This window comes from Ambystoma mexicanum, chromosome 6q, assembly GCF_040938575.1.
Source record: "Ambystoma mexicanum isolate Mex_15411 chromosome 6q, UKY_AmexF1_1, whole genome shotgun sequence".
Lineage (NCBI taxonomy): Eukaryota > Metazoa > Chordata > Amphibia > Caudata > Ambystomatidae > Ambystoma > Ambystoma mexicanum.
Window position 1 is genome coordinate 1,006,018,836 of NC_090937.1, and position 25,972 is coordinate 1,006,044,807.

Consider the following 25,972-nt stretch of genomic DNA (forward strand, 5'->3'; position numbering starts at 1 on the left):
GTCGGCCTTGATGGCCTGGAGTGATTTGTCGACGGTCTTCCCAAACAGGTTGTCTCCTTCGAACCGCATGTCCAGTCCCCACGCCTGGACCTCCCGTCTGACGTTGGTGGCCTTGAGCCAGCCACAACGGCGAATGGCAAACCTTCGAGATGGAGGCAGATGGAGAGGATGAGCGTGCCATGTCCGTCGCGGGACCCGCGGCAGCGGCCACCCCGGTGTAAGTGGACTTGCAGTGCTGGCCTTGTGTTGGGCCCCCTCAGATAGAGCACCCGCAAAGAACTTAGAAGCCCGCTCAGGTTGGCTGGATCCAGAGGAGGCATGCTCCTGAGAAGTGCCCGGGGTAGATGCCTTGGCTTGGAGCCACGCAGCCAACCAGACATGTAGATCCTTCATGGAGCACTTGGTGAAACCACGGCAGATCTCACAATCTTCTTTATGTGCCAGGTGTAGACAATACAGGCACTGGGAATGCTTGTCACCCGAATAAACATTCCGCAAAACCGCAGCTGAAGCACAGCTTGAAGAGGGAAGCTCTGCCCTTCTCCTCCGACACGATCCGGCGGTGTAGGCCTGAAGAACTTCTGGAAACTTCCAAGAAGAACATTCTACGATTTCTGCCCTTGAGGGGCAATGAAAGATGCCAAAAAACGGGTCCCTGTTAAATCAGACTAATAAGCAATGGAGCACAAGGGCTCAATTGACCGGAAAAATAGAAATTTCAAATTAAAAAAAGTGAAAACGCAGAGAAGCTCGAATAGCAAAACGCAAGGACTCAACACAGGAACGTGCAGTAAAAATCTGAAGATGGCTGCCAGAGGAGGGGCTGAGGTACAGGGCAGTCATTGGCTGAGGGCACTATGACCCAGAGCTCAGCGATTGGTTTAGAGGAGAAAGACAGTTTAGAAACAAAACCAAAACTTTTTTCTTTTACCAAGGATTCCCAGCCTGAAGACAGGGAATATTAATGAGCATGTGAATCTATGCCAGTCCCCATGCTGGAGAAATACCTTTTCTTGGGTGAACTACAGTTCCCAAGAATAGTAAAACTGTCTTTACTTATCTTTTCTCTTTGTAGTTCCAGCACACCCCCTCTTATGTGGAGTGGTAGCCCCTTTATCCTACGTTCTCATTTAACGTTTTTCTGTTACCCTCACTACTTTAAATGGCTGGTGGCAGCCGGTTTAATTTTTCCTTCCATTGTGCTTTTCTACCGCAGGCTGAACCCTCAGCTGCAGTACAGCACCCATGGGTGACCATTTTGTGAAAATTGCCCTGGTCTTTTTTCGCCATTTTCTGTTTGCGAGGTCTTTCTTGGCTTTTACTCTGTGCGTTGACAGATGTGCGCCCTTTGTCTTGCCTTTGGCAGGCTTCAGCCCTGAAGCCCGCCCATGGCTCCAGTGTGTCTGGAAGGACAGGATGCCAGGGAGGCTCCCAAAACTCGCCGCCAGATGAATCTTAATGGAGGCATGGGCTAGCCCAGCCTTTGCCAGCGATAGCAGGTATGGCAGCACTTGAGGGGCCGTAATCCGTAGGGGGTTGATCTTCTGTGCTCGGCACCAGATAGAGAACCTCTTCCACTTGTGACCGTAGCATTTGCGAGTCGAGGACGCCCTGGCCTTTGCAAGAACCTCTCTGCAGTCGCCCGGTATATCGTACCCTCCAAACTCTAGCGCTGCAGGAGCCAAGCCTGCAGGTTCAGCGACGCCAGGTCGTGGTGAAAGATGGCGCCTCCTTCTCTGGAGAGAAGATCCGTGTCCGCCGACAGCTTGATGGGTGGGGACGTTGACAAGTCCAGAAGGTCCGGGAACCAGATCTGCTTCGGCCACGCCGGTGCGACGAGGATCATCCTGCACCGGGACCTCTTGAGCTGGTTGATGAGTCGAAGCATCAACGGCAACAGAGGGAATGCATACAGGTATAGGCCGTCCCAGGGAAACAAGAACACATCGCCCATGCTTCTCGGCTGGGGAAACCTGCTGGCGAACTTCTGGCACTTCGAGTTTGTCGCTGTTGCGAACAGGTCGATTTGCGGTTTACCCCATCGTCGGAAGAGTTGATCCACCTGATCCTGGCGCAGCTCCCACTCGTGACACGCGCGCAGCTCCCTGCTGAGCGAGTCGGCAATGGTGTTTCTTTCTCCTCCCAGGTGGAAGGGAACCAGGAACATCCCCTGGGCGACCGCCCAGTGCCACAGATCCTGTGCCTCCTTGGATACGGCTGGGGATCTGGTGCCTCCCTGCTTCCGTATGTAAAACATTGTTGTGGTGTTGTCCGTGAAGATCCGCACCACCTTGCCCTTGAGCGACGGGAGGAACGATTTGAGAGCCCAGAACACGGCTCGGAGTTCCAGGATGTTGATGTGCAGGAGCTTCTCCTCCGGGAGCCAGAGGCCTCTTGCGTGGAGATCTCCGGTGTGGGCGCCCCAACCCTCCAGGGAAGCGTCCGTCGTCACCGTCTCCTGGTACGCCGGCGTCTGAAAGTCCTTGCCCGCCGTGAGGTGCGCTCGAACGCCCCACCATTGAATCGCCCGCCGGAACACCTCGTTGAGGGGGACCCTGTCTTCGAAGGTGCCCGTCGCCTGCATCCAACGGGCGTCGAGAAATTCTTGAAGAGGGTGCATCCGTAGTCTGCAGAGGCGCACCAGGTAGATGCAAAAGGACATCATCCCCAGGAGGGACTTGATGGACCTCACCCTGGCCATGTCCGTGGCTAGCAGGCGCTGCACTTTGCCCAGAATGGTCTTCATCCGTCCTTCCGACAGTGCCGCCAGGTGCCTCACTGTATCGAGCTTCGCTCCCAGAAACAGGTCCACCTGCGACGGCACCAGGTGGGACTTTGCGTAATTTATTGCGAATCCCAGGTCTGTGAGTAGCTGGACGGTCCTCGCAGTGTATTCAACGGCGAGTCCCTCGTCCTTGGGCGGATGAGCCAGTCGTCCAGGTAGGGGTAGACGTGAATCCCCTGCAGGCGCAGCCGTGCCGCCACAGGTGCTAGGCACCTGGTAAAGACCCTGAGGGGCAGACTTCAATCCGAACGGTAGTGCTCTGAATTGGTAGTGGCGTCCCTGGACGACGAACCGGAGGAACTTTCAGTGACTTTTGAGGATGGGAACGTGGAAGTATGCATCCTCCAGGTCCAGCGACGATAGAAAGTCGCCTTCCTCCAGCTGTCCCAGCACGTGCTGGAGGGTGACCATCCTGAACTTTTGTGACCTGATGTATTTGTTCAAACGACGAAGGTCCAGGATGGGGCGCCAGCCGCCCGTCTTCTTCCTGACGAGGAAGTACCTTGAGTACACCCCAGAGCCTCTTCGGGACGAGCTCGATGGCGCCTTTCCTGAGCATCGCCCGTACTTCCAACAGCAGTTGCGGGATGTGATTTTCCTTCCTGGCCACAGGTGGAACGTGAGGGCACTTCTTCAGGAATTCGATAGAGTGTCCTCTTGCCAGGGTATCCAGCACCCAACGGTCGGTGGAGATAGACTTCCACATGCCGACGAACTTCGTCAGCCGGCCTCCCACCGGGGTGCTTCGGTGGGGGCCCGAGGCCACGGCCAGTTCAGTCCTGCTTGGTGGTGGTGGCCTTGCCGCCCTGGCCACCTTGCCGACGAGGCGCTCCCTGCTTGCCGCGACCCCTGTAGGCCTCCTGAGACGAGGAGCGTGCCGCCTGGCGGTAGGACGACGAGCTACTGCCAGATCCCTTGGAGGCCCCCCGTCTGCCTCCGGAGCTCCGAAAGGGCCGTCGTTGCTGAAGGGCTCCTAGGGCGCGGGCTGTCTCCGTGTCCGTCTTTATGGCTTGGAGGGATTCGTCCACCGCCTTCCCGAACAAGTTGCTGCCGTCGAACGGCATGTCCAACACCCTGGTCTGGACGTCCTGGCGGAAGTCGGTCGCCCGGAGCCAACCCCGTCGTCGTAGGCAAACTCCGTTGCCCAGCTGGCGGAACCCGGTATCGGCAATATCGGTTGCCACCGTTATGGCGTGGTCCGACGCCACCTCGCCGGCTTGAAGTATTTCCAGGGCCTCGGACCTCTTGTCGTCCGGTAGGAAGTCCAATATGGGGGCCAGCTTAAACCAGAGCTCCCTGTCGTAACGGGCCACGATCGCCAGGGCGTTGGCCGCTTTGATCGTTGTCGCCGCAGACGAAATGACCCGTCGCCCCATGGCGTCCAACTTCCTTCCCTCGCCGTCCGGAGGGAAATTCGACGTTGAGGCTCCTGACCCCGCCGCTTTCTTCTTCGCCGCCGCCGAGACGACCGAGTCTGGCGTTGGCTGGGCCCTGAGGCATAGGGGAGCGGTCTCAGGGACCCGGTACCTCTTCTCGTACCAGTCCCGTTTGGCTGGTGCCGTGGAGGGGTTCTTGAGTACTGACAGACCCTCCTCCCAGATGTCATCGATTAGAGACACCGCAATGACAGTCTTCCTCTTGGCCTCCCGGCGCTGATAGAGGAAACCTTCCCTTTTCTGCTCCTCCGGGCAGAGCTGGAACAATTCGGACGCCCTGGCGATCATGGCGTGGAATGAGCTAATATCGTCGGGCGGAGAGGCCCGTGCGACGGGAGACCAGTTCCGTCGTCGTCGCCCTCACAAACCGTCGTCGAGCCCACCGCACCGTCATCTCCCGACTCGTGGGAGGATGAGGAGGGAACTGCAGGCCTTACGGGGGCGAGCAGAGGAGAGGGTTGGGTCCTCCGTCGTTTGTTCTGAGGACTTCCCGACGGGCCAGGTTGCGGGTCCTCCGGCCTGGGCCGTGGTAATCTCGTCCTTATCTCAGAGCATAAGGACTGGATTGCAAACAAAATGGCCGCCGAGCTATCCCGAGGCCTAGGTTCCGGCTGCGCCGGAAGGGAAGGCTGCTCTTCCTCGCCATCGTCGTCTTCCTCGGTTATCTCCCGAGGATCTTCCTTGCAGGATCGAACCTTCTCGAATTGGACTTCGAGATTCCTCACGAGCTCGGTTAGTTCCCCCTCCGAGGCTGACTCGGAGTTCGAGGAGGCTACCGTGCCCCCCCCCTTTTTCCATCACGGGGGCAATGACGATGGGCTGAAAAGAGGATTCCCTCCTTGGCGGCAGGGAAACTCTTGTCCCGGAGGCAGTCTCCGCTGGCGGGGTCTCTGCCGGCTTGGCCAGAGTCGCCGCGATCGCTTCGATAGAGGCCTTTGCCTGCTGGGTAGGGGCCTTCACCACCTTAGGTGCGTCCTGGGCCTTCTCCTTAGGGGGAGGGGCGACGCCTCGCTCCCCCTCTCCCGAGATCGGACGGGGCTTCTCCCGAAGCTTACCAGGGGTCTCAGACTTCCTCTTCCCCGAACCGGAGCGCTGGCTCGTGGTTGACGGTGCCGGGGAAGGTGTGCCCTGCCTGGCGACCGAAGAGCCCAACCTTTCGGCGCTCACGGAGCCAGCGGACTTGCGGCGCTTGGCCTGGTGTTGGGCCCCCGTTGCCGGGGCGCCCGCACAGGACTTAGAAGCCCGCTAGGACCCTTTCTTCTTCTTCTCACCCGTTGAGCCCTTCTCCAACCAGCTGGCGAGACGGGATCGACGGTCCCTCATGGTCCGCTCCGATCGACGGTCCCTCATGGTCCACTCCGACAAGTTCTTGCAGAACTGGCAGTCCTTCTCTACATGAGTCTTGTCCCCATGAAGACAGTAGAGGCATCGCGAATGTTCGTCGTCCTCAAACATTCTGCAGCCCGCATCCAGGGCAGCTGAGAAACAGCTTGGGTCCGGGTGACGAACTCGCGTCCTGGGCCATCTCGAAGTAGGCCGCAAATCTTCTGGAATCCTCCAAGAGGTTGATTCGACGAAATCTTCACCCTTGAGGGGCGTAGGAAAATCCTGCAACGGGTGACCGTTAACGGAAGTAGAAACGGTGGAGCTTGAGGCTTGATTAACCAAAAAAATGTGAAAATTCACCTGAAAAAGCACGAAACACGCAGCAAAAGCTCAAGAGCTAAGCACAAGGACTCCCAACACTTGAACGTGCGGTAAAAATCTGAAGATGGCTGCCAGAGGCGGGGCTTAGGGAGATGGCAGTCATTGGCTGTGGTCAGTATGACGCAGAGATCAGTGATTGGTTACTACTACGAAAGACAGATCAGAAACGAAACTGATACTGATTTTTCTTTACCGAGGATTCCCAGCCTGACGACGGGGAATATTCATGAGCATGTGAATCCATGCCAGACCCCATGCTGGAGAACCATGTGTTCAATTTTCAATGGTGCTATGGCATCTAAAGCAGATAGCATAACTTTGTTGTACTCTTCTACCAAGGTAAATGGGTCTGTATGGTCAGGGAGAGAGTTCAAAGGGGGAAGAATCAGAGGGTTGAGTTGATCAGCGGTAATATTTTTTTTTGTTTCTAGTGTGAGTGGCAGGAGCTATACTATCAATGTGTAGGGGGGTTGTCGCCTCTAGGGAGAAGGAGATCAGATGGTGGTCGGACCAGGGCAGCGGTGTTATGGAGGTGATGGATGTCTGGCAATTCTACTCTGCTATCCAGTCAAAGGTCCTACCTTTGGTATGGGTTGCCCCTGTGACCTTTTGGGTGAACCCTAATTCCTCTAGGGAGTCGTTGATCTGCATAGCGTTTGGGTCTGAAGGGTCCTTGGAAACCAAGGTTGAAGTCTCCTAAGAGAAGGCATAGAGAGGAGTTTTTGAGGTTGTCAGAAAGGATGTTGGTCAGATCTACTTGAAAGGAGCCTAGAGGACCCGGGGGTCTGTAAATGAGGTGGATAGATAAGGTCTGGGTGTCCGAAATAGTTAACTTGGCAGTGAGGGATTTGCAGGAGTCTACATTTGGTGGAGAGGCAAGTCTTAGTGCAAGGTTAGTTTTAGCAATTACGGCAAGGCCTCTGCCTCGGGAGGTGGTGCGATCTATTCTTAGAAGGGTGTAATCCTCGGGGATAGCCAACATGATCGCTGGGCCAGCTGCTGAGTGAAGCCAGGATTCAGTAATGACAAAGAAGTCTATTTTTTCTGATCTGAGTAGATCACCTATTTCTGTGGCAAGGGCTACCAGAGAGTGGACATTTATTAGAGCTTCTTTTATGCTAGTCTGTGTGGACTCCAAAGGTGGTGACTGGGTGTTGTAGTGGTGCCTTGGGTGGGTATTATGGTCTTGAGTGAATCGGCTATTAAGCTGGAGTGGGTGCTGAGTATTGGTGGCTTTATGGGAAGGGGTTGTGGTTAGGATGAGGGCCTCTTAGGTTTCCAGTGGTGTTATTAGGGAGAGGATATGAGGTTTTGGCAAACGGTTCATAGATTATGGGGAGTCTAGCGCGAAGTTTAAGGATTCTTTGGGAGGAGACTGCAAGGTCTTGTGATAAGGTCATTTTGTCTGGGGTGTTTGTTGAGGAGAGTCACATGCTCTGATAAAGGCAAAGTGAGTAGCATGGTAGGGTCTATTGTGCTAGAAAGGTATAGGACAGTGTATATTGCAGGCATATACATAGTTTGTGCGTGGGGTGGCTGGTTAGTGGCCGATGAGGCTAAAAGCGATCCATCTGGGGTAGGGTGGCAACAGTGTTTCGAAAAATACCCAAATGTCTATATGTAGTATTTCACAGTGGTCGCAGGTTAGGAACAATGTAGGCACAGGGCTAGGTTCAGAGCGTGCACAAGTAACTGGAATCAAGATGAGCATAAGTACCTAGAAGTGGTGCTATCACAATGAACACAATGGTAACAAGGCTAAGATCAGTGTGGATACAACATGGCTAGATTTAAATGATGCATAATTGTCTAGATGCAGAATAAACAGATAATATTTTGTGGGGGTCACAGGCTGGGATCAAAGTAGGTACAAAGGCTAATTTCAGAGTATGCATAGGTAACTGTATTCGAGACAAGCATAGGTGTCTAGGGGTAGGAGAGTACTGTCACAATGATTATGATGGGCACAAAGGCTGAGATCAGGTTGGACATAACATGGCTAGGTTCAAAAAAATATAAATGTCTAGAATCAGGATAAACACACAATAATACTCTTATAGGTCACAGGGCTAGGACTAGAGTAGGTACAAGGGCTATGTTTTAGAGTTTGCACAGATATCTAAATACAAGGTGAGCACAAATGACTGGATGCAATATTGTCACAGTGGTCACAGTAGTCATAGGGCTATGATTAGTATGGGCACAGCATGGCAACATTCAAGTCATTTACTGTGGCAAACGTGAGCAAGGCATAAAGGCACAAGTTGTATTGTACCGATTTCGTCAGCAGGCACCATGCGGTCGGGAAAGTCAAGTGCCGGCAGCGTTACAATGTCTTGTGGCGTGATTGCCGCGGTTGCATGGGAAGTATGCTACGCATGTAGAGGTAAGGCGTAGGATTGCAAATGAGGTAGTTTAATAGTTGGAGTTAGTTAAGCATTCGCTAGCACTGAGTGCGTGGGAAGCTAGATTGTTGCAGCGTAATGTCGCACAGGGTGGAGGGACGACTGTTTTTTAAATGGGCAACGTTGAATCAGAGCTTTGCAGGGACCAAATGCGGCACATGTTCTAGGAGCGTGGCCATACGGCCCCAGACAGGCTCACGACAGGTATGTGCCTTTGTCTGGGTGCCTTCGTGTGGGCCGGCTCAAGCCTGCCAGCTCACGATTGGTTGTTGAAAAAGGGCTGGCAACCAATGGGGTAGGCAATGGGGCCTGGTGTTGCACTTGCATTTATGGATTTCATTTGTACAGCTCACATTTACCCCTCTTGAGATAGCCTGGCTGCTCAGCCTCACTACCAACTTGTGTAGTACAGACCTATAGCAAAAGGTGGGTTAACTAATACCAAGCAGATGACTCTTATGTAGTCTTAGACAGTGTGACTAACCGGTTCTTACCCAACAGAGGCCAAAGGGGCTCCTAGCCACACTGCACAGGGTGAAGGAGCAAAACCTGGAGGAAAGCCTTTCTGCAACAGAAAGTTACAAAAAGAAATACAAGTATCCCAAAAGATAGGGTCAAGAAATGTGTGGAAAAATGACCAAACTCACTCAGGGGAACAGACCAAAAATATTTAAGTCCAGCAAAAAGTGCTGTGGGACTTCCATGTAGAGGAGATTGTGTATAACATATGAAAATCTAACCAACAGTAACAGTAGGTATTTACACAGCTCCAATCTGTCGTACAGAAACTTCAAGACACCCCATCTTTTACAATTGTCACCATTTCAAAAAGTGATAGTTTGGTAAATTCTGCATTCTCAAACTCAAAGCACACCCTCATGCTACATTTCTTCCACAATGCATTCGTTAAGTTACCTGTGACGGAATTGATGCTGAATTTTCCATGCTCATTTCCACTGACTATTAAATAGGTGATTTCTGCATTGGCTTCAATGTCCCTGCTCGTAGCATAAACCTGAAGAATTTCTGTTCCAACAGCAGTATCCTCAGAAACTGTCGTACCATATTCCCTTTGCTCAAACACTGGCGGATTGTCATTAATATCCAGAACAGATACCACAACACTCCCGAGAGAAGACAGCTTCCGTGGTGAACCTTGATCTGTGGCTTTTACAGTAAGAGTGTACACTGCCTGCGATTCCCGGTCCAAAGGCTTTTCCAGACTGATGATGCCAGATACATCATCTATGGAGAACTGCCCATCTGCAGAGCCAACCAGTGAGTAGAGAACTTGACTATTTATACCTAGAATAAAAGGAAACAAATTACTTAAATAAAAGTCATTTGACCATATGCCACAAATTTCATAAATACTTTGAAATGATGCTTAAGTAACCTGCAAAGCCTCGAGTCTAAAATGGATTACACAGACCTTTTGAGACGGTAGCACGTGCCAGAGAAACAAAACGTGTTCATTTTTGGTAGTATGTAAAATTTTATAAAGTCATGTTTAAAAAAAAAAGTACTTTTTTTCATTTTTTTTTATGTAGAATGAATTTAATTAGGCATTTTTAGCATATATCTAAAAAGCATTCAGAAAAAAGGAGATTGGTATTGCGTGGCTTCACAGGCTAAGCTCCATCACAAAAATGACTGGAAACGTCAAAAGACTTTTTGGCCACTGCTTTCCTGCCACTGAATATGGCAAAGTATCAAATTACATGCAGGGAATGAGCAGAACCCCCACCCCAGATCTTATAAATGTAACAATCATAACAAACAATTTTCGTCAAAGCAAAGTTGTGATTCGTTAAAATTCTTATCAGTAATAGAACAGAATGCCACAGTGTAAAGAAAGAGAAATGCATGCACAGTTAGACCCTTTGGTCAAAATTAAAGAGCACCAAAATATAGTAGGTCGTGTCCAGACCTCAGGAGCTAAAAGAGATAAGGTATGGTCTTCTGTACCTGCATCAGAATCTACGGCTTGTATTCTCGTGAGGAAGGTTTTGGGCTCTGTGTTTTCGAACACGGTAATGGTGTATGGATCCGCTAAAAATTCTGGAGCATTATCATTCACATCTTCTAAAGTCAGAATCACCTCCGACTGGCACGATCGTCCTCCTCCATCAGTGGCCTTGACTGTGAGATGATAAACTGCAGCTTGTTCCCGATCAAGAGGTGCTAATGTTTTTAATTCACCTGCAAGACAAGAGGCGCATTATTCATCTCTCCAAAAGAAAACTGTGCGTGATACAATACCCTTCATCATTCTCTGGTCCTTTAAAACAGATATTTTCTCCACATAATTAGGCTTGTTTACATTTCCGCTCGGTGAAAATTCAGCCCATAATTGTTTTCTATTAGTAATCACGCACAAAAAATAATCGGTACTATTCAAGTACTTCGAGAAGAATGAAAACATTTAGAATACACACAAGAACAGTTACAGCATATGGTTGAAGGGACAGCAAAAAAAAAAAAAAAATTGCATTGTGAACCAGCCCCAAATCCAGAAAGACCACAGACAGCTCCATTCTAACAGACAGGTGTATTCATTGTCTCATCCAATAAACTGTAAAATTGTAAACAAGAGTTTTGGATCCGTAACATTCCTACAGGGCTAACATACATTGCGCTATGCCTTAGTATTACATCTTGAAAACACCAACACTGCATGAGAATTTGCATAGCAGGCGCTGTAGCCAAACTGGAGTATTTTCATGATCTGCTCCTATAGATGAACGGGTCTTAAGACTAGCCTCTTATAGGGACACCAAAATAGCAAAACCAACAAATTCTTTATGATGTGATCGTTTCATGTTTAAAAGTGAGGACGCTTTCCGCTCTTTCATGTAGGGTTACCGGATAGACAATTATCATTTGGGTTGATCAACGTGCATCTTCTCTGCTACCCAGATACAAGGAGAGGATTAATGCAAGTGGCAACAATCATGTACCCTTTAGTCTTATGCTCCATTATTTAAAAAAAAATGTCTTTGTGGTCTCACAACTTCCCCTTTCTGCCTTCTGCTAGTGTCATCTTATTTTTAATATCGTCCTTTGTTCAGAAACATTTACTGTATTTCCCAATATACGCCTAGGACTAAAATATATAGCTACAAAAGGATCCTAGGGGACTCTCCTAGATCACAACAGCACATATTACAATATGAACACTACGAAATGGCCCATATGAACTGCATCATAACCAAATGTAGGTACCGTCTTAATGCTGGATATCCAGGAGCTGCCTTTAGCTCCCGATTATGCAATGCTAATTTCAATACCTGCTCAGTCACCAAAACAAACTATGCAATTACAACAATAGGTCGATCAACTGATCATAACTGTTTGGGAGAATTGTCATAAATGTGCCAATTCCTCCCACCTTCGAGCCCTCCAGCTCTTTTGCTAAACTTTGGGACTTTGAACTTTTAAATCTGTTTGTTTTCTGTCTGTTTTCTTTGGTTATGGAGTTTTAGACAACTCCATAGGCATCATCTTTTCATTTGTGTCACACAGCACCCTCACTGCAGTGGCACAGGGAAGCCCTTCAGGTTTTCCCAAGGTTACCTTCTCTGGGATAAACTACTGTTTCTCAGAGAAAGTAAAGTGAAATTGACTTTACTAGTCTTTTTAAATCCCTAGACCCAGCACACCCTATCTTACAATAGGGTGCTGGAGGGGTTACTTAGTATCCCATATGTCTAGATACTCATGTAGCAGTCCAATGCTATCCTTTCCTCTCAGAATGGCTGGTGGCAGTGGTTTTACAACGAACTACCATAATTTTTCCCAACCGCAAACTATTCGCATCTCCGGTAGCGTTAAATCGCGGGAGCCCTGTTTTTCAAGATGGGGTCTGAGCCCCCCTCTGTAAAAACAGGTCCCGGTCTCCTTTTTTCACCATTTATTTTTGGAAAAAGATCCTTCTAGAGTTTGTCTCTTCGTGCCAAACCAGGTTTGATCCCTTTGGTCCTTCGCCGGGCTTCAGGAGTGAAGACCGCCTCTGGCGCCTGAGGGGCTAGGATCGGCAGGAAGTGAGGGAGGTGACCTAAGCTCCCTGTGCTTAGTCTCCTAGGAGACCCAAATGCACTCTGTGGTGATTGGCTGGCTGACTGTCCGGCAAGGACAGCCATCCTGCTGGGTGAGTGACAGCTAGGCTGGAATTAATGGGAGAGAACTGAATAAAAAGGTGAGTCTCTTGGCTTGGAAGGCAGAGTCGACCAATGGAACGAAAGAACCGAAGACGAGCTGGAAGAGGATGGCTGCTGCAACTCCTGGACCATTGGTTTGCCTGGTGAAGCCCTGCTGCACGTCCGAATCACCAAGTTCATGTCGACAGAGAAGCCCTGCAAGGACGACTTCTCCCTTTGAGTTGGTGGGACCAATCAACTCGACCATAAGCCACCTTGACACCTTATCTCAGAGCTGGTTGTATTTTCCTCAGAGTGCTGCAGGAAACCAAATAACCAGGGAGAGGGGCACCAGCTTGTGTGCTTGATTTACAGCTACCGGAATCAAAGATTTGCCAGTTGCAGGCTTTTTGACCAGTCCCAGTGCAGTAGTCCGCTGACGTCCTCCCTCTTATCTCCACGACTGAGGCCCAGGAACAGTGAGATCTGCAGGGACTGCCAGGAACAGAAGTCATCAGCTGCTTCTTTTTCTTCATTTGTAAGGTACTGTAAAACCAGACCGAGTACTTACCTCTCGGGGTGAAAGTGCTTGAAACTTTCCCAACTCACAGTCCTAATCAGCTTGTGACCCAACATATGATTCTTCTTGCTACAAATAATTCCCAAGAACTTTTGCAGACTTTTCCGTTTAACTACCAGAACTGCTTTGTCCTATCCAAGACTTTAGCCCATTGAATTTGGCCTAGCCTATTGAATTGAATTGACTCTTCTGGTGAACTTTAAATATTTGCACGGCCTAAGAATATTGTAACCTTTCATGTTCTAATAATCTTTACCGTTTACTCCTCTGAATTGGTATTGGAGTGTATTTGTGTGTATGATATAACTGTCTCCTTCTATTGAATGTTTTATAATTGAATGGTTAATAAATTAAGTATTTTTAACCAAGAAACCTTGAGTAGAACAAGTTACTCTCTTACCTGGTAATGTTCTTTCGATGGGATAGTCCGACGATGTATTCCACATCTATGACAGTAATCACCACAGCTGTGCTGCTTCGGAAAATCTTCGGCGTCTGCGTCGATACGCCGCCCTCGAGGACCTCCTCCGACGGCCGACGTCACTGGATGTTATAAGTAGGACGCACGACGCCCGTAGCCTCACTTGTAGTTTTTTCCCAGAACGTGTGCCACCAGTCTTCTGCCAGTCTGACACACAAAGCCTTGCGGAAACATAAGCTGCAATCGAATAAGAAATTCTGTAGCGGGGAAGGCAGGGAGGGAGCGATATGGAATACGTCGTCGGACCATCCCATCGAAAGGACGTTACAGGTAAGAGAGTAACTTGTTCTTCGAGGGGATTGGGTCCTCCGACGTATTCCATATCTATGACAGACTCCCAAAGCAGTACCAATGCAAGGAGGTGGGAAAAGAATTTGAAAAACAGAAATTTAGCATGCCCAATCAAATTGCGGAGTAAAGGACCGCCTTGCCAAAGGCCAGATCCTGCCCCCGGATGGACGCGAAGGAGTAGTGACGTACAAAAGTATGTACCGAAGCCCAGGTGGCTGCATAACAGATGGTACGAATAGGAACACCCCTCTGCAGGGCAGTAGAGGCAGCCATATCCCTGGTAGAATGGGCTCGTAAGCCTACCGGTGGGCACTTATCCGCCAAGCGGTAACACTCAGATAGCCAAAATAATCCAGCGAGACAAAGTCTGTTTCGTCACAGCTTGTCCCAAACGCTTTCCAGCGTAACCAATGAAGAGTTGATCGGCCACTCTGACCTGGGACATGCGTGAAATATAAAAGCTTAACGCTCTCCTAGGATCAAGCCTGTGGAGCCTCTCCTCTTCCTTACCAGGATGTGGAGGAGGATAAAACGCTGGAAGAACAACCTTCTGGCCTAAATGAAATTCCGGCACCACCATCGGAAGAAATGAAGGATGAACTCGAAGGACAACCCTGTCCTTATGAAACACAGTGAAGGGTGGCTTAACTGAAAGTGCCTGTAACTCTCACACTCTGCGAGCAGAAGTGACCGCAACCAAAAATAGTTTTAAGAGTTAACAGTCTCAAAGGGCAGGAATGCAAAGGCTCAAACGGAGCACCCATCAGAAACTTGAGAACAAGGTTCAAATCCCAACCGGGCACCTGGAAAGGTGACGGAGGGAACATATTAGTGAGCCCTTTCAGAAATTGAGAAATTAAAGGAATTTTAAAATAGGAACTCTTCCGACGAGCGCTTAAATATGGACAGCGCCGCCAGGTAACCGATAATGGTACCCACTTGAAGGCCCCTGTGGCCCAAAGAAAGCAAAAAAGACAGAACCATGGGAATGTCGCATGCAAAAGGATCCACATTCTTAACCCTGCACCAGTCACAGAACTTACGCCAATGGTACAGGGACTTCGTTGCGGGCCGTCTAGCCGAGAGCAACACCTCCATCACGTCTTCATGGAGGTGCCAATCCTTATACCTCAACCTTTCCGAAACCAAGCGTGAAGGTTGAGGGATCTGACCTCTGGATGGAGAACCTGACCCCCCCCCTCCCGTGAGAGCAGATCGTCTCGGTAGGGAAGACGACGTGGAGGGCAGATGGACAAGTCAAGAAGGTCCGGGTACCACGTCCTCCGGGCCCACGCCGGAGCAAGGAGGATCATCCGGGAACCGAAACTCCGTAACCTCCGCAGTACTTGCGGGATGACAGGGACTGGAGGAAACGCATACAGCCGTGGGAATGACCACTCCACCACGAACGCGTCTCTTAAGGCTCCGTTTGGAGGAAATTCCCGCAAGCAGAACCTCTCGCACTTCCGGTTGACACTGGAGGCGAAGAGATCCACTTGAGGGGTCCCCCAAAGGGCGAAGATCTCCAGGAGAATCTCTTGCGCCAAGCGCCAACTCCCACTCGTGAGAGATCGCGCTCTGCCTGCTCAGAGCGTCCGCCGTCTCGTTTTCGTCTACCGCCAGATGAACTGCCGAGATCGAAACTTCCAGCTGATTTGCCCAGAACCATACCTGCATCACCTCCCTGCACAGAGAAAGTGACCCTGCCCACCCCCTTTTTGTTGAGGTAGTGCATGGCCACCGTGTTGTCTGTCAGGATCAGGACACTCTTTCCTCGCACAGACGGCAGAAAAGCCTTCAGGGCTAGCCTGACGGCCCTCAGCTCCAACAGATTGATATGGAGTTTGGACTCTGACCAACGACCGCTGACTGTCAACTTGTTGGCGTGAGCTCCCCATCCCATGAGGGATGCGTCCTTCACGATCGTCACCTCCGGCCAGGGTAGCCACAATGGAGACCCCCTCATCAGATTGCCTTTGTTGGCCCACCACAGAAGGTCCTGGGCGACCGAGGAAGGCACCTGAACAGGGACCAACATCCTGCCGGAGGACTGAGACCACTGGAGCTTGAGTGCCCATTGCAAAGATCTCATCCGCAACCTGGCCTCTGGCACCAGAAGAATGCAGGATGCCATGAGGTCGAGCAATCTCAAGAACTCGAACGCTGGGAGACTCTGGGCAAGTTGAAACTTGAGCACCATCTGCTGAATGTGAGGAGCCCTCACCCGGGGAGGAAAGCACTGCCCCAGGGACGTGTTGAGCACTGCTCCGATGTACTGGAGCCTCCGAGTTGGTGTCAAATGGGACTTCTTTAAGTTGAGGGAGAAGCCCAGCTTGTGGAGGGAGTGGCAGGTGACTGACAGATGATCCAGGACTTGCTCGGGAGAGCGCGCCCTTATCAACCAATCGTCCAGGTAGGGGTAGACGTGAATCCCCCCTTTCCTAAGGTGCGCTGCCACCACTACCATGAGCTTGGTGAAGACCCTCGGGGCAGAGGTCAATCCGAACGGCAGGACCCGAAACTGAAAGTGCGAGTCGCCATCCGCGAACCTCAGGTACTTCTTGTGCTTTGGATGTATCGAAACATGAAAATAAGCGTCCTTGAGGTCGAGAGACACCAACCAGTCCTTAAGTTGAAGGGCCTGAAGGACTTGAGAGCGAGTAACCATCTTGAACTTGTCTTTCCTGAGGAGTTTGTTCAAACCGCGCAAGTCCATGATGGGTCTCAATCCCCAGTCTTTCTTGGAAATAAAAAAATAAGGGGGATACCATCCCTTGTTCCTCTCCGCTACAGGCACCAGTTCTATGGCGCCTTTCTCCAGCAGGGATTGAATTTCCTGCGCAAGGAGCGGATCCGGACTCTTCAAAGAGAGATTCCCCGGTGGATTGTCTTGAGGCCTCTGCCAGAAAGGAAGACAGTAGCCGTGGGTTATGATCTCCAGAACCCACACATCTGAAGTAATGGCGCGCCACTCTGCAAGGTTCTGCGCCAGCCTTCCCCCAACCGGCAAACCATGGGACATGGCCTCATGACAGCTGAAGCGGCTGCGGTGTTGCCTGAGGGCAAAGAGGCAACAGCCCGAGCGGCCTTGGCACCTCGAATACCTTATTTTCCACCTCTGGCACTCCTACGGTGGCCCCTTTCACTGGCAGCTCCTCTCGCTTTACCAAAGGATGAGTAATAACGAAAGGAACCTCCCCTCCATTGCTGTCCCCTAGGACAAAAAGGCAGAGGTTGTCGAACTGCAGCGCCCAACGACTTGGCTGCAGCTTTTGAGGTCTGCAACCTCTCAAGGCTCTCGTCAGCCTTGCTGCCAAAAAAGATGTTCCCCGTCAAAGGGCATGTTGAGGAGCCGGGCCTGCACATCAGGAGCAAACCCCGACTTCTGCAAACACGCAAACCTGCGCATCATGGTGCTCGCCGCCATGGACCGGCTGACGCAATCTGCCATGTCCAAACCCGACTGAACGGCCTCACACATGGCATCCTTGCCATCCTGAACCATGGCAAGGAAACCATCCCATTCGTCCCCTTCGGGAATATGTTCAGCCGCCAAGGAAACAGTTCCAGAGTGTGCGTGAAACGTGACAAGGCACATATGCAGTTGGCCGCCTGAAGCGCCATATCCCCGGCAGAAAACACTTTCTTCGCCCAGCCGTCAAAACGCTCGTCGTCCCCATCAGGAGGGATGGTAGGATACAACACCTGCTTTGCCGGGGCTGTAGCAGCCTGCACCACCAAACTCTCCGGAGTAGGGCGCTTGGACAAGTAGCAGGGGTCGCTACTGGCTGGGCGGTATTTTCACGGCAAAGACTTGCCCACTGCCGGAAGACTCTCCGGAGCAGTCCAAGCCACCGCCACCCTCCTCTGTAGAGCCATATAAAATGGCAGTACCGGGTCAGTTGGTGGACCAAGGTCGAGGATATCCGTAAGGTCATCCTGAAGAAACTCCCCCGGGGGAGCAGACCATCCCAAGTACTCGGTGACCCTTGACATAAGGCACCGGTACGAGGAGTCAGCATGAGTGCCAGGCTCAGACCTACAAAACACATCCTCCGGAGAGGTGTCCAGCCTACTAGCATCGTGCAGGGACTGCCTCAGGTCCTCAAATTGGCTATGGCCCGAGAGAAATCTCGTCTGGCACCGTATCAGGAACCATGCCATCTTCAGAGCCCTCATCCACCACTGAAAAACTCAAGATGGCGGTAAGAAGGCACAGAACGTGAACGAAAGCCATGCTTGACCTTGGCCAGAGCCTTTCTAGGGGGTGCCACTGAGCCACGGGGTACCCCCGTCGACACAGCCTCGAAAGGCGTCGACACCGTGCATGTCCATTGACGGCGGGACACCGATGGCGTCGACGACTTCTTCGAAGGCAGGGCCTCAAAAGAGTCCGTCGACGACCTCTGCGCCACCGACGTGAAGACACCACAGGTTCACACGGTCTCGAGCACGTCGAGGACCGGGACCTGGATCGGGCATGACGAGAACGATTCCCCTTGTCCGGGCGGGACCTCTCCCGCGAATCGCGACGACCACCCGAGCCTGAAGGCGTGCGAGCAGTGTCCCTCGACTGATCACGACCGACCCCACTCGGAGGCGCGGACGGACCAGTGCCCTGCGATTCGAGAATCGCCAACATTTTCTTCCCGAAGGAAGCCCACTCCTCCGGCGTCGCATGCTTGGTGGGGTAAGCGACCCACCGAGGGACGGTGTCCTCAGATGAGGACGGGGAAGGCGACCAATGACGGCGCTTCCGGGAGTGCCTCGAAGAGGCAGAGGAGTGGCGAGACTGACTCTGGGACTGAGACCCACTGGACTTCCGACGACGAGGAGAGTCGCCCCTCGAGTCGTCCGTCGAAAGCCCCGCAGACCTCGACTTCCGGGGCTTGGACACCTTACCTACCGATAACTTCTTCTTGCGCTCCCGCAAGGCTTTAGACTTGAGCGACTGGCAGTCGACACAGTCATCCGTGTAATGGGCCTCCCCGATGCACCACAGGCAGGCGTTGTGTGAGTCCGTAACCGACATCTTGGACCCATAGTCCCCGCACTTCTTAAATCCCGGACGCGGTGTGGAAGACGAGGTAGACATCCTCATGAAGAAAGACTTCACAATACCAAACAGGTTCGAAGAACCGAGAAACAACAGAAACTCCAAAGAGTTGAGGCGCGCCGAGATTCCCGAAGCGAACACGTTCGTGGAAAAAACAGAACTGAGGCTACGGGTGTCGTGCGTCCTACTTATAACATCCAGTGACGTCGGCCGTCGGAGGAGGTCCTCGAGGATCGGCGTATCGACGTCATCGACGCAGGAGATTTTCTGAAGCAGCACAGCTGTGGTGATTACTGTCATAGATATGGAATATGTCGGAGGACCCAATACCCGCGAAAAGAGTTTATTTGAACACCTGTGATTGTAGACCTCTGTGTAACATCATTACAGCTCACATTCCCTCTTGAGATAAGCCTGGCTACTCAGCCCTGCTACCAAAACTGTGTGATACAGACTTATACCAAAGCTTGGTTTTGCCTACACCTGTAGTCATAGTTGTCTGTAGTGGTCCCAGAGGGTACTGCATTAAAACTTTGCCTAGCAATAACAAGATAGCCAAGGTAGATATACACATCTCAAAATATACCATAGCTTTATATCAGGAACTGGAAGCAGTCACCCACTTTAGGCCTTTTCCCTTTTTCTTATATAGTGAAGTGCAATCCGTGCTCTCACTTCCCCACAGCTCGCCTCCCTAACCCCCCCCCCTGACTCAGGGGTATGTTAGGGAGAATTCTCATTTCTGTGCCAATTCCCTTCAACCTTAGAGACCCCCAACTCTTTTGCTCGACTTTAGGACTTTTTAATTTTAACCCTGGAGTGGGAGCACTTTCTCTCACTCGCTTATGTGTTTGATCTGATTTGGATTCATATTTCCTTTGTTTTTGGAGTCTGACAAACTCCATAGGCATCCACTTCTTGTATGGCGACACAGCACCTTCAGTGCAGCGTCACAGAAATCCTTTAGATTGCTCTTAAGTTTTAAATACCTTTTCTTGGGTGAGCTACAGTTCCCAAGAATAGTAAAGTGAAGTTGACTTTGCTTACCTTTTCTTTGTAGGTCCACCACACCCAATCTAATTTGGAGTGCTGGGGGGGGGTTACTTAGTAGCTGCTTTTGCTACTTACTCATGTAACATTGTTAACATTACCCTCACAACTTTAAACGGCTGGTGGCAGTGGTTTAATTTTCCTACCATTGTGCTTTTCTACCGCAGGCTGAATACTCAGCTGTAGTGTACCACCTATGGGTGATCATGTCCTCAATATGGCCCCGGTCTTCACTTTTTGCCATTTCTTGTTTATTATGTCTTTCTTGGGTTTTACTCTGAGCGCCGAACCAGGTTTAAGCCCTTTGTTCGTTTTGCCTTTGGCAGGCTTCAGTAATGAAACCCGCCACTGGCTCCAGTGTGTCTGGAAGGGCAGGAGGTCAGGGAGGTGCCCCAAACTCATGTGTCCTTTGTCTCCTTGGTTACCTGAACGCTCCCAGTCCTGGCTGGCTGGCTTGCAGATCAGCCACCTTGATGTGTGAGTGACAGCTAGGCTGTGCATGAATGGGAGAAACCTGCATAAAAGGTGAGGCTTCTTGGACTGAAGACAGAGTAGACCACTGGAAGAAACATCCGACTAAGGGATCATGAAGAGATGCTTGCTGCATCCTCCTGGACCGTTGAACTGCCCGGTGAAGCCCTGCTGCTGTGCTGAAACTCCTTTTCCTAATCGACAAGAGAAGCTACGGAAGGGCCAACATCTTCCCTTGGGTTAGTGGGACCAACTAACCCTGAGACAAACTTTGGTGGAAGACCTTCCCCAATTGGCTGTACTTCTTTGCTACTGCTGGAACTGAGTGCCAGGGGTCGAGAAATCTGTAGTCTAGTGCAATATCTGTAAGCCGGCCAAACACTCCAGAGGTCTCCTTAGGACCCCCCTGAAGCAGAACGACCCAAGCGCGAGTCACATCACCAGAGTGCTGGACTCAAGGAGCGAAGGAAGCCCAACCGGTGTCCAAGAACCACAGTGGTGCTGTTGACTGAGCACTGAAACCACAAAGACTACTGCACCTTACCTTCTATTTCAATGGACCCCCAAACTTTGTGCTTTTGATCCCGACCTGTACTCTTTACAGTGCAGTGAAGCCTTAAGTTTCAATATACTGTCTTTTGCTCAACTTTTATGGGGAAACTGACATGTCCTTCAGGCTGTCAGTACTGGGAAACATGGTTTCCCTTAGTCTTGTTACTTGGTTACTACTTTTAGTAACTTACCACGTGTGGTACCTTATCATTGTAAAATGCATCGTACAATGCAGTACAATGGGGTACACATTTGCCCTAGATTAACACTCAGAGAATTTCTGGTTACTCTAGGTGCACTAAACAGACAATCTGGTGTCAGCAGTGATAATTTACCATTTTTTAATGCTTTTCATTTAGCCTTACCACGTTTGGCTACCTGGAGGGGCAGAGGTTCAGAAGGCCAACCTAGATTCTTGGAACAGGGTAACCTCTGGACAAGCCAGACAAATCAGGGTAGCTATGGCAGGTGGTCAAGACTAAGTCTCAGGAGGGGCGAGGGTGACTGAAAGACCTCAATGAGCATACAAAGCAAGGACACAAATTACTCCAGACAGGTGTTCTATTAAAAATATAGACACATGTATTACAAGGCCTTTGTAACATAGACCATAGTAAAGAATCACAGTAACACTAGATTAAACCAATACAATATATATACACACAAGACCAACGGGGTGTAAGGGGTTAAAAGCACACAATATGTTGACCACCTAGAGGGGGAGGAAAACAGGCAGTGCAAGTAATTTTTAGACCCAGTTCCACATCAAGAATACACCTAAGAGGCAGTCCAAGCCCTACGAAGAGAGGAGCCTTATGTTCAATATTACATGCACACGCTTGTGCCAATGGACAAGATAGGGTCTCTTCAAGGGTCTCTAGCAGATCAGGAAGGTGGATAAGGCGATGAAGAACAAGTTCCCACTATTCAGGCAAGACTTCCACTTGAGGGCAGAGGCAGTTTGAGAGTGCGGGATGGAGTCGCTATTTCGCAATAGCTTTGGAAAGGAAAGGGGCCCTCAGGGATCACTCGTTCGTAAAAATGGGCTCCTGCGCTAGGGGCCACCGGTTGGGGTAAGGATTACTCACCGGTCCCAGACGCAGGCAGACCCAAACTTTGCCAGTACAGTCCACTTCGGAGGCAGGTTTGAATGCGACAATCAGGGCGTCTCAACACCGTGTAGTTCCCGTGTTGCAGCGAGGATTCCCAAATGGGACAGTGGCGATTTCTCCACTGAGGGGGAGGAATCGGCCCAACGCCACTGCGGCAGGCTTCAGGGGCAAGGGGATCACAAATGCAGCGAACTTGCACAGGTCGTTGCCTCAGCAGGGCAACACCGTAACCGCGTTTACTGCAGTCCGGGCGCACTTGTCTCACTTCAGACCTGGGAATGCAAAGTGTACATTCGGTGTGAGGGTGCCGTGGACAAAGAGCTAGCAGTATACCAAGTTTCGAGGGCCTCCTCGAAACAGCGGCAGTGACAGAGCAAAGGTCCCGCATAAGCTGGTCAGCCCACTGGTTGGCCCAGGGACACTTCCGAAGAGGCTTACTTGCAGGGTTTGATGAAGGTGCAGAGAATAGTTGATCCCACTATTCCAATGGGTCGAAGTGTCTTCACAGACCTTCTAGGATGATCAGAGGCAGAGGGGTCCCACGAGACGACAGCAGGCTCAGGGTGCCAAACATACCAGCGGTTCCTTGACTCTACTTCTTGTTGCAGGATACTTGGCTCCTTATCCTTGGTTCGGTGTGAACTCAGGAGATCAACCTGGTAGTGGTGTTTTCAGCCTCCCCTTATCCAAAGTTCCCTTTGCGCCAAAACGGAGAGGACCCAATGGGAGATCTGCTCACAAACACTCACTCCATACGTGGACCAATCATGGACCACAGTGGTCCCAGGTATTCAGGACACTCCAGACTCTCTGGCACCCAGGATGTGTATTGGGAACAGACATCCCAGCCCACATCCTGGAGGCACACACACAAGGCATGCAGAAGCCCGCAAAAGCACTGGGATTCGCGGGAAGGTGTATGACCAAATAAGCACTGACCTGGTTTGACTCGACCTAGGGAAGGTGAAGGGGCAAGATGGCCAAAGGACAGGACAAAGAACCTTGTGGCATGGCCATTTTGGAGCCAGGCCACATATTCATGCCAAACGCGGTTAACATGGCGAGAAAGGGTTAAAAATAAGGGAAAACGATAGCTGCCACCAGTCCTGTCCATGACACCTGCACAGTTCATAAAAAGTCCAGCGAGAGTTTCTAGGGCCTTTGGAAATGACTAGAGACCCTAGTGTGCTGTATGGTAAGACAAATTGCACACTTGTTACATGTTGCACAAAAGCTGCAACATGTTAGGTTATGTTAGCGGTACTTGTATAGCGCACCGTCACCAACGGAATTGGTCCCCAGGCGCTCTGGCGGATCTGTAAACAGGAAGGGTGGGGTAGGGTTAGTCGGGAGGAGAGTGGGAGAAGTGGTTTACTGTTGGCAGCTTCCAGCCCGATATACACCAAGGGCTGGGCTTTGGTGCTAGTATCAGATCGGATGAAGGCCTCGAGTGCTGTGGGACAAGGTTATGTGTTGTTGATGCGGTGTGGTAAAGTGCGTGCAGATTGCTGGGAGAGAGATGGTTGTGTGGGATTAAGTATGCAGAATATTGAGGGTTGGGTTAGTGGGGTCTGTATCCTGGTTCAGGTACTTATGATTCCGTTACAGTTGTATACCTGTGGGTTCAGATGTTGCTGGTTCCTCGGGGGCCGACTCGATTTGGTGGTGTTGCGCTGATCCAACTGTATCCTATTGAGTATAGTTTGGATTGGTGGGTGCGTCTGAACCTAATCTTCAGGTGTGGGACTGGGTGGGTGATATCTATTCTCAGGTGATCTAGTGCGACCCTGGTCGGTTAAGGCTTTGAGTGGTTCAGGGTCGGGTTGTCCCAGTGGATCAGTCTTGGTGAGCGTGTGTATTCAGACATCCGTATCCTTCGGTCCTGACTGGTTATTTGATTTCCGTGGGGTGAACATCCTTGGGACTGAGGTTTAGTTGTATTTTTGTGTGGTGGGGCATTGTGCTTCCTGCTTTGTATTAGTGGACCGCGTGTAGTGATGAAAAATTCTGTTTCTCACCCATTGCATTGGGCCTGTGATGCAGTGCTTCCTTTCCCTCTCTACGTTTTGTGCTAAGCGCTGTTGACGAAGGTCATAGTTCGATCCTGGTACTCTTGATGATTCATTCTAGTCTTTCTGTCTTAGTTTGCTAGGTTTACTGCCTTTGGTCGTATTGCGACTGTCTCCCGTTTGGTCCTTTAGTATGCTGTGGGATATTTACCTCAGCCTTTCCCATTGATTGAACAGTGCGTATCGCGGTTGCTCTACATTCATTGATGTTTTTAGTTATGTCGGTGCCCCTGTGGCCAGTCTTTCTAGTTATGACGTGACGAGCCAGGTTTTGAGTAATTTCCTGAATAAATAGGTGGTTTCTTGTGTTACGTATGTACTTTGGAAGGTCATTACAGGTTTTCGGGGCTTGGTGAGAGAAGGAGGATCCTCCAAGTTTTCTTTTGTTGTAGGGCTTCGGTTCCAGGCAGATGTCCATGCTTGATCTGAGCGTTCTTGTTGCATGAGGAAAGGACTAAGGGTAAGGGAAACAAAGTCTCACAGTACTGACTATCTTAAGGGCATGTCAGTTTCCCCATAAAAAGTGAGCGAAAGCCCAGAGGAGTGCAGCTGAGGGCTGTGCTTCTCTGGCAAAGTCAGTCAATGGTGTTACAACAGCAGCAAAACGTTTGGGGGTTGACACATGGAGGGAAAATTACATACAATTATGAAATGTTTCCTAACACTGACAAAGCTTGGCCATGCCACAAGGAGTTTCGCTTGTCCTTTGGCCATCTTGTCTTTTAGCCGTCTTCCTGGCCTGTGGGGCCAGAAAAATCCTTACATGGACAGTGTCTGCGAAAAGCAAAAGCTTTTGGCGGGCTTTTTGCGTTTGCTGGCAGGATGTGGGCTGGGACTGTCTGGTCCCAAACCACAAACTGGTTTCAGTGTGTGAATGTTATGCACGAGTGTTCCCGCCCATGGTCCTAGTAGGACCACTGCAGGGGTGTGTGTGTGGGGCTAGTTCTGCTATTGGGAGTTTCTGCTATTACCTGGCTTTTAAGGATAGGAAGAGAAACCCTGCACCCACTCTGGAGAGATCCTGGAGAAACCAGAATTCTCAAAAATGTGCCAATTCCTCCCACCGTAGAGCCCTCCAGCTCTTTTGCTACACTTTGGGACTTTGAACTTTTCAATGCAATATGTCTTCTGTTTTTTTTTTTGGATTGATATTTTATTTCTTTTGCGCTCGTACACAAGTGTTTCAGAGCGTGACAAGGCAAGGGAGGGGAACAGGGGAGAACAAAACGGCGATCTTACTAGGCCCAGTGACATTGAGAACGCGCAAGTGCATGGGAGAGTGGGGAGGGGAAAAGTGCATGGAAGGGGGGGGAGAGGTGGAAAGTGCGAAGCAGAGGAGAAACAGATAAATAACAATAAATAAATAATAAAGGCAACAAACCGTGGTAATGCAGCCAGCAATTTGCAAGTGCTAGGTTTAAGGCAGCAGACAGGGTAGGTCCAATAAGTGCAGGAGAAAAAGGGGGGGCTGTATGGGTACAGATACAGACCCCAGTGCAATGGGTGGCCCGGAGGCAGTGCGGGAGGGTGGCAGGATGAGCAGGTACCTGGGCCCAAAAGACAGAGGGTGGCCAGGTGCACAGTGCCAAGAGAGAACAGATCAGCAGGGGAGAGGGGGAGCGAAGGCAGAAGAAAAGAGGAAGGTCTTGAGGTGCTTCCGGAACCGGAGATGTTCTCCTCAAGTTTTAGAGTGGCAGGGAGGCTGTTCCAGAGGGAGGCCCCAGCCGAAGACAGATCTACCCCCAGCTCGTTTCTTAGAAAAATGACTGACCCTGAGCGAGTTGGAGGTAGAGGAGCGAACAGCTCGAGAGGGGAGGTATTTGCGGAGGGATAGCTCA

At 50.7% G+C, this 25,972-nt stretch overlaps 1 protein-coding gene across 6 annotated transcripts in view; it reads right to left on the reverse strand.

Moving 5' to 3' along the window:
* The window catches only part of FAT1 (FAT atypical cadherin 1), a 444,689-nt gene that overhangs the window by 90,329 nt on the left and 328,388 nt on the right, over positions 1-25,972 (reverse strand). For all 6 annotated transcript variants that reach the window (XR_011282269.1, XM_069631552.1, XM_069631550.1 and 3 more), the window contains 2 exons: positions 10,302-10,535; positions 9,249-9,638 (listed from right to left, as the gene is read on the reverse strand). Coding sequence is in view for 5 of the 6 variants with exons in the window: in XM_069631552.1 (XP_069487653.1) it covers positions 9,249-9,638; positions 10,302-10,535 (624 nt within the window). In the remaining variant the exon portion in view is untranslated. The remainder of the gene's footprint in view (positions 1-9,248; positions 9,639-10,301; positions 10,536-25,972) is intronic.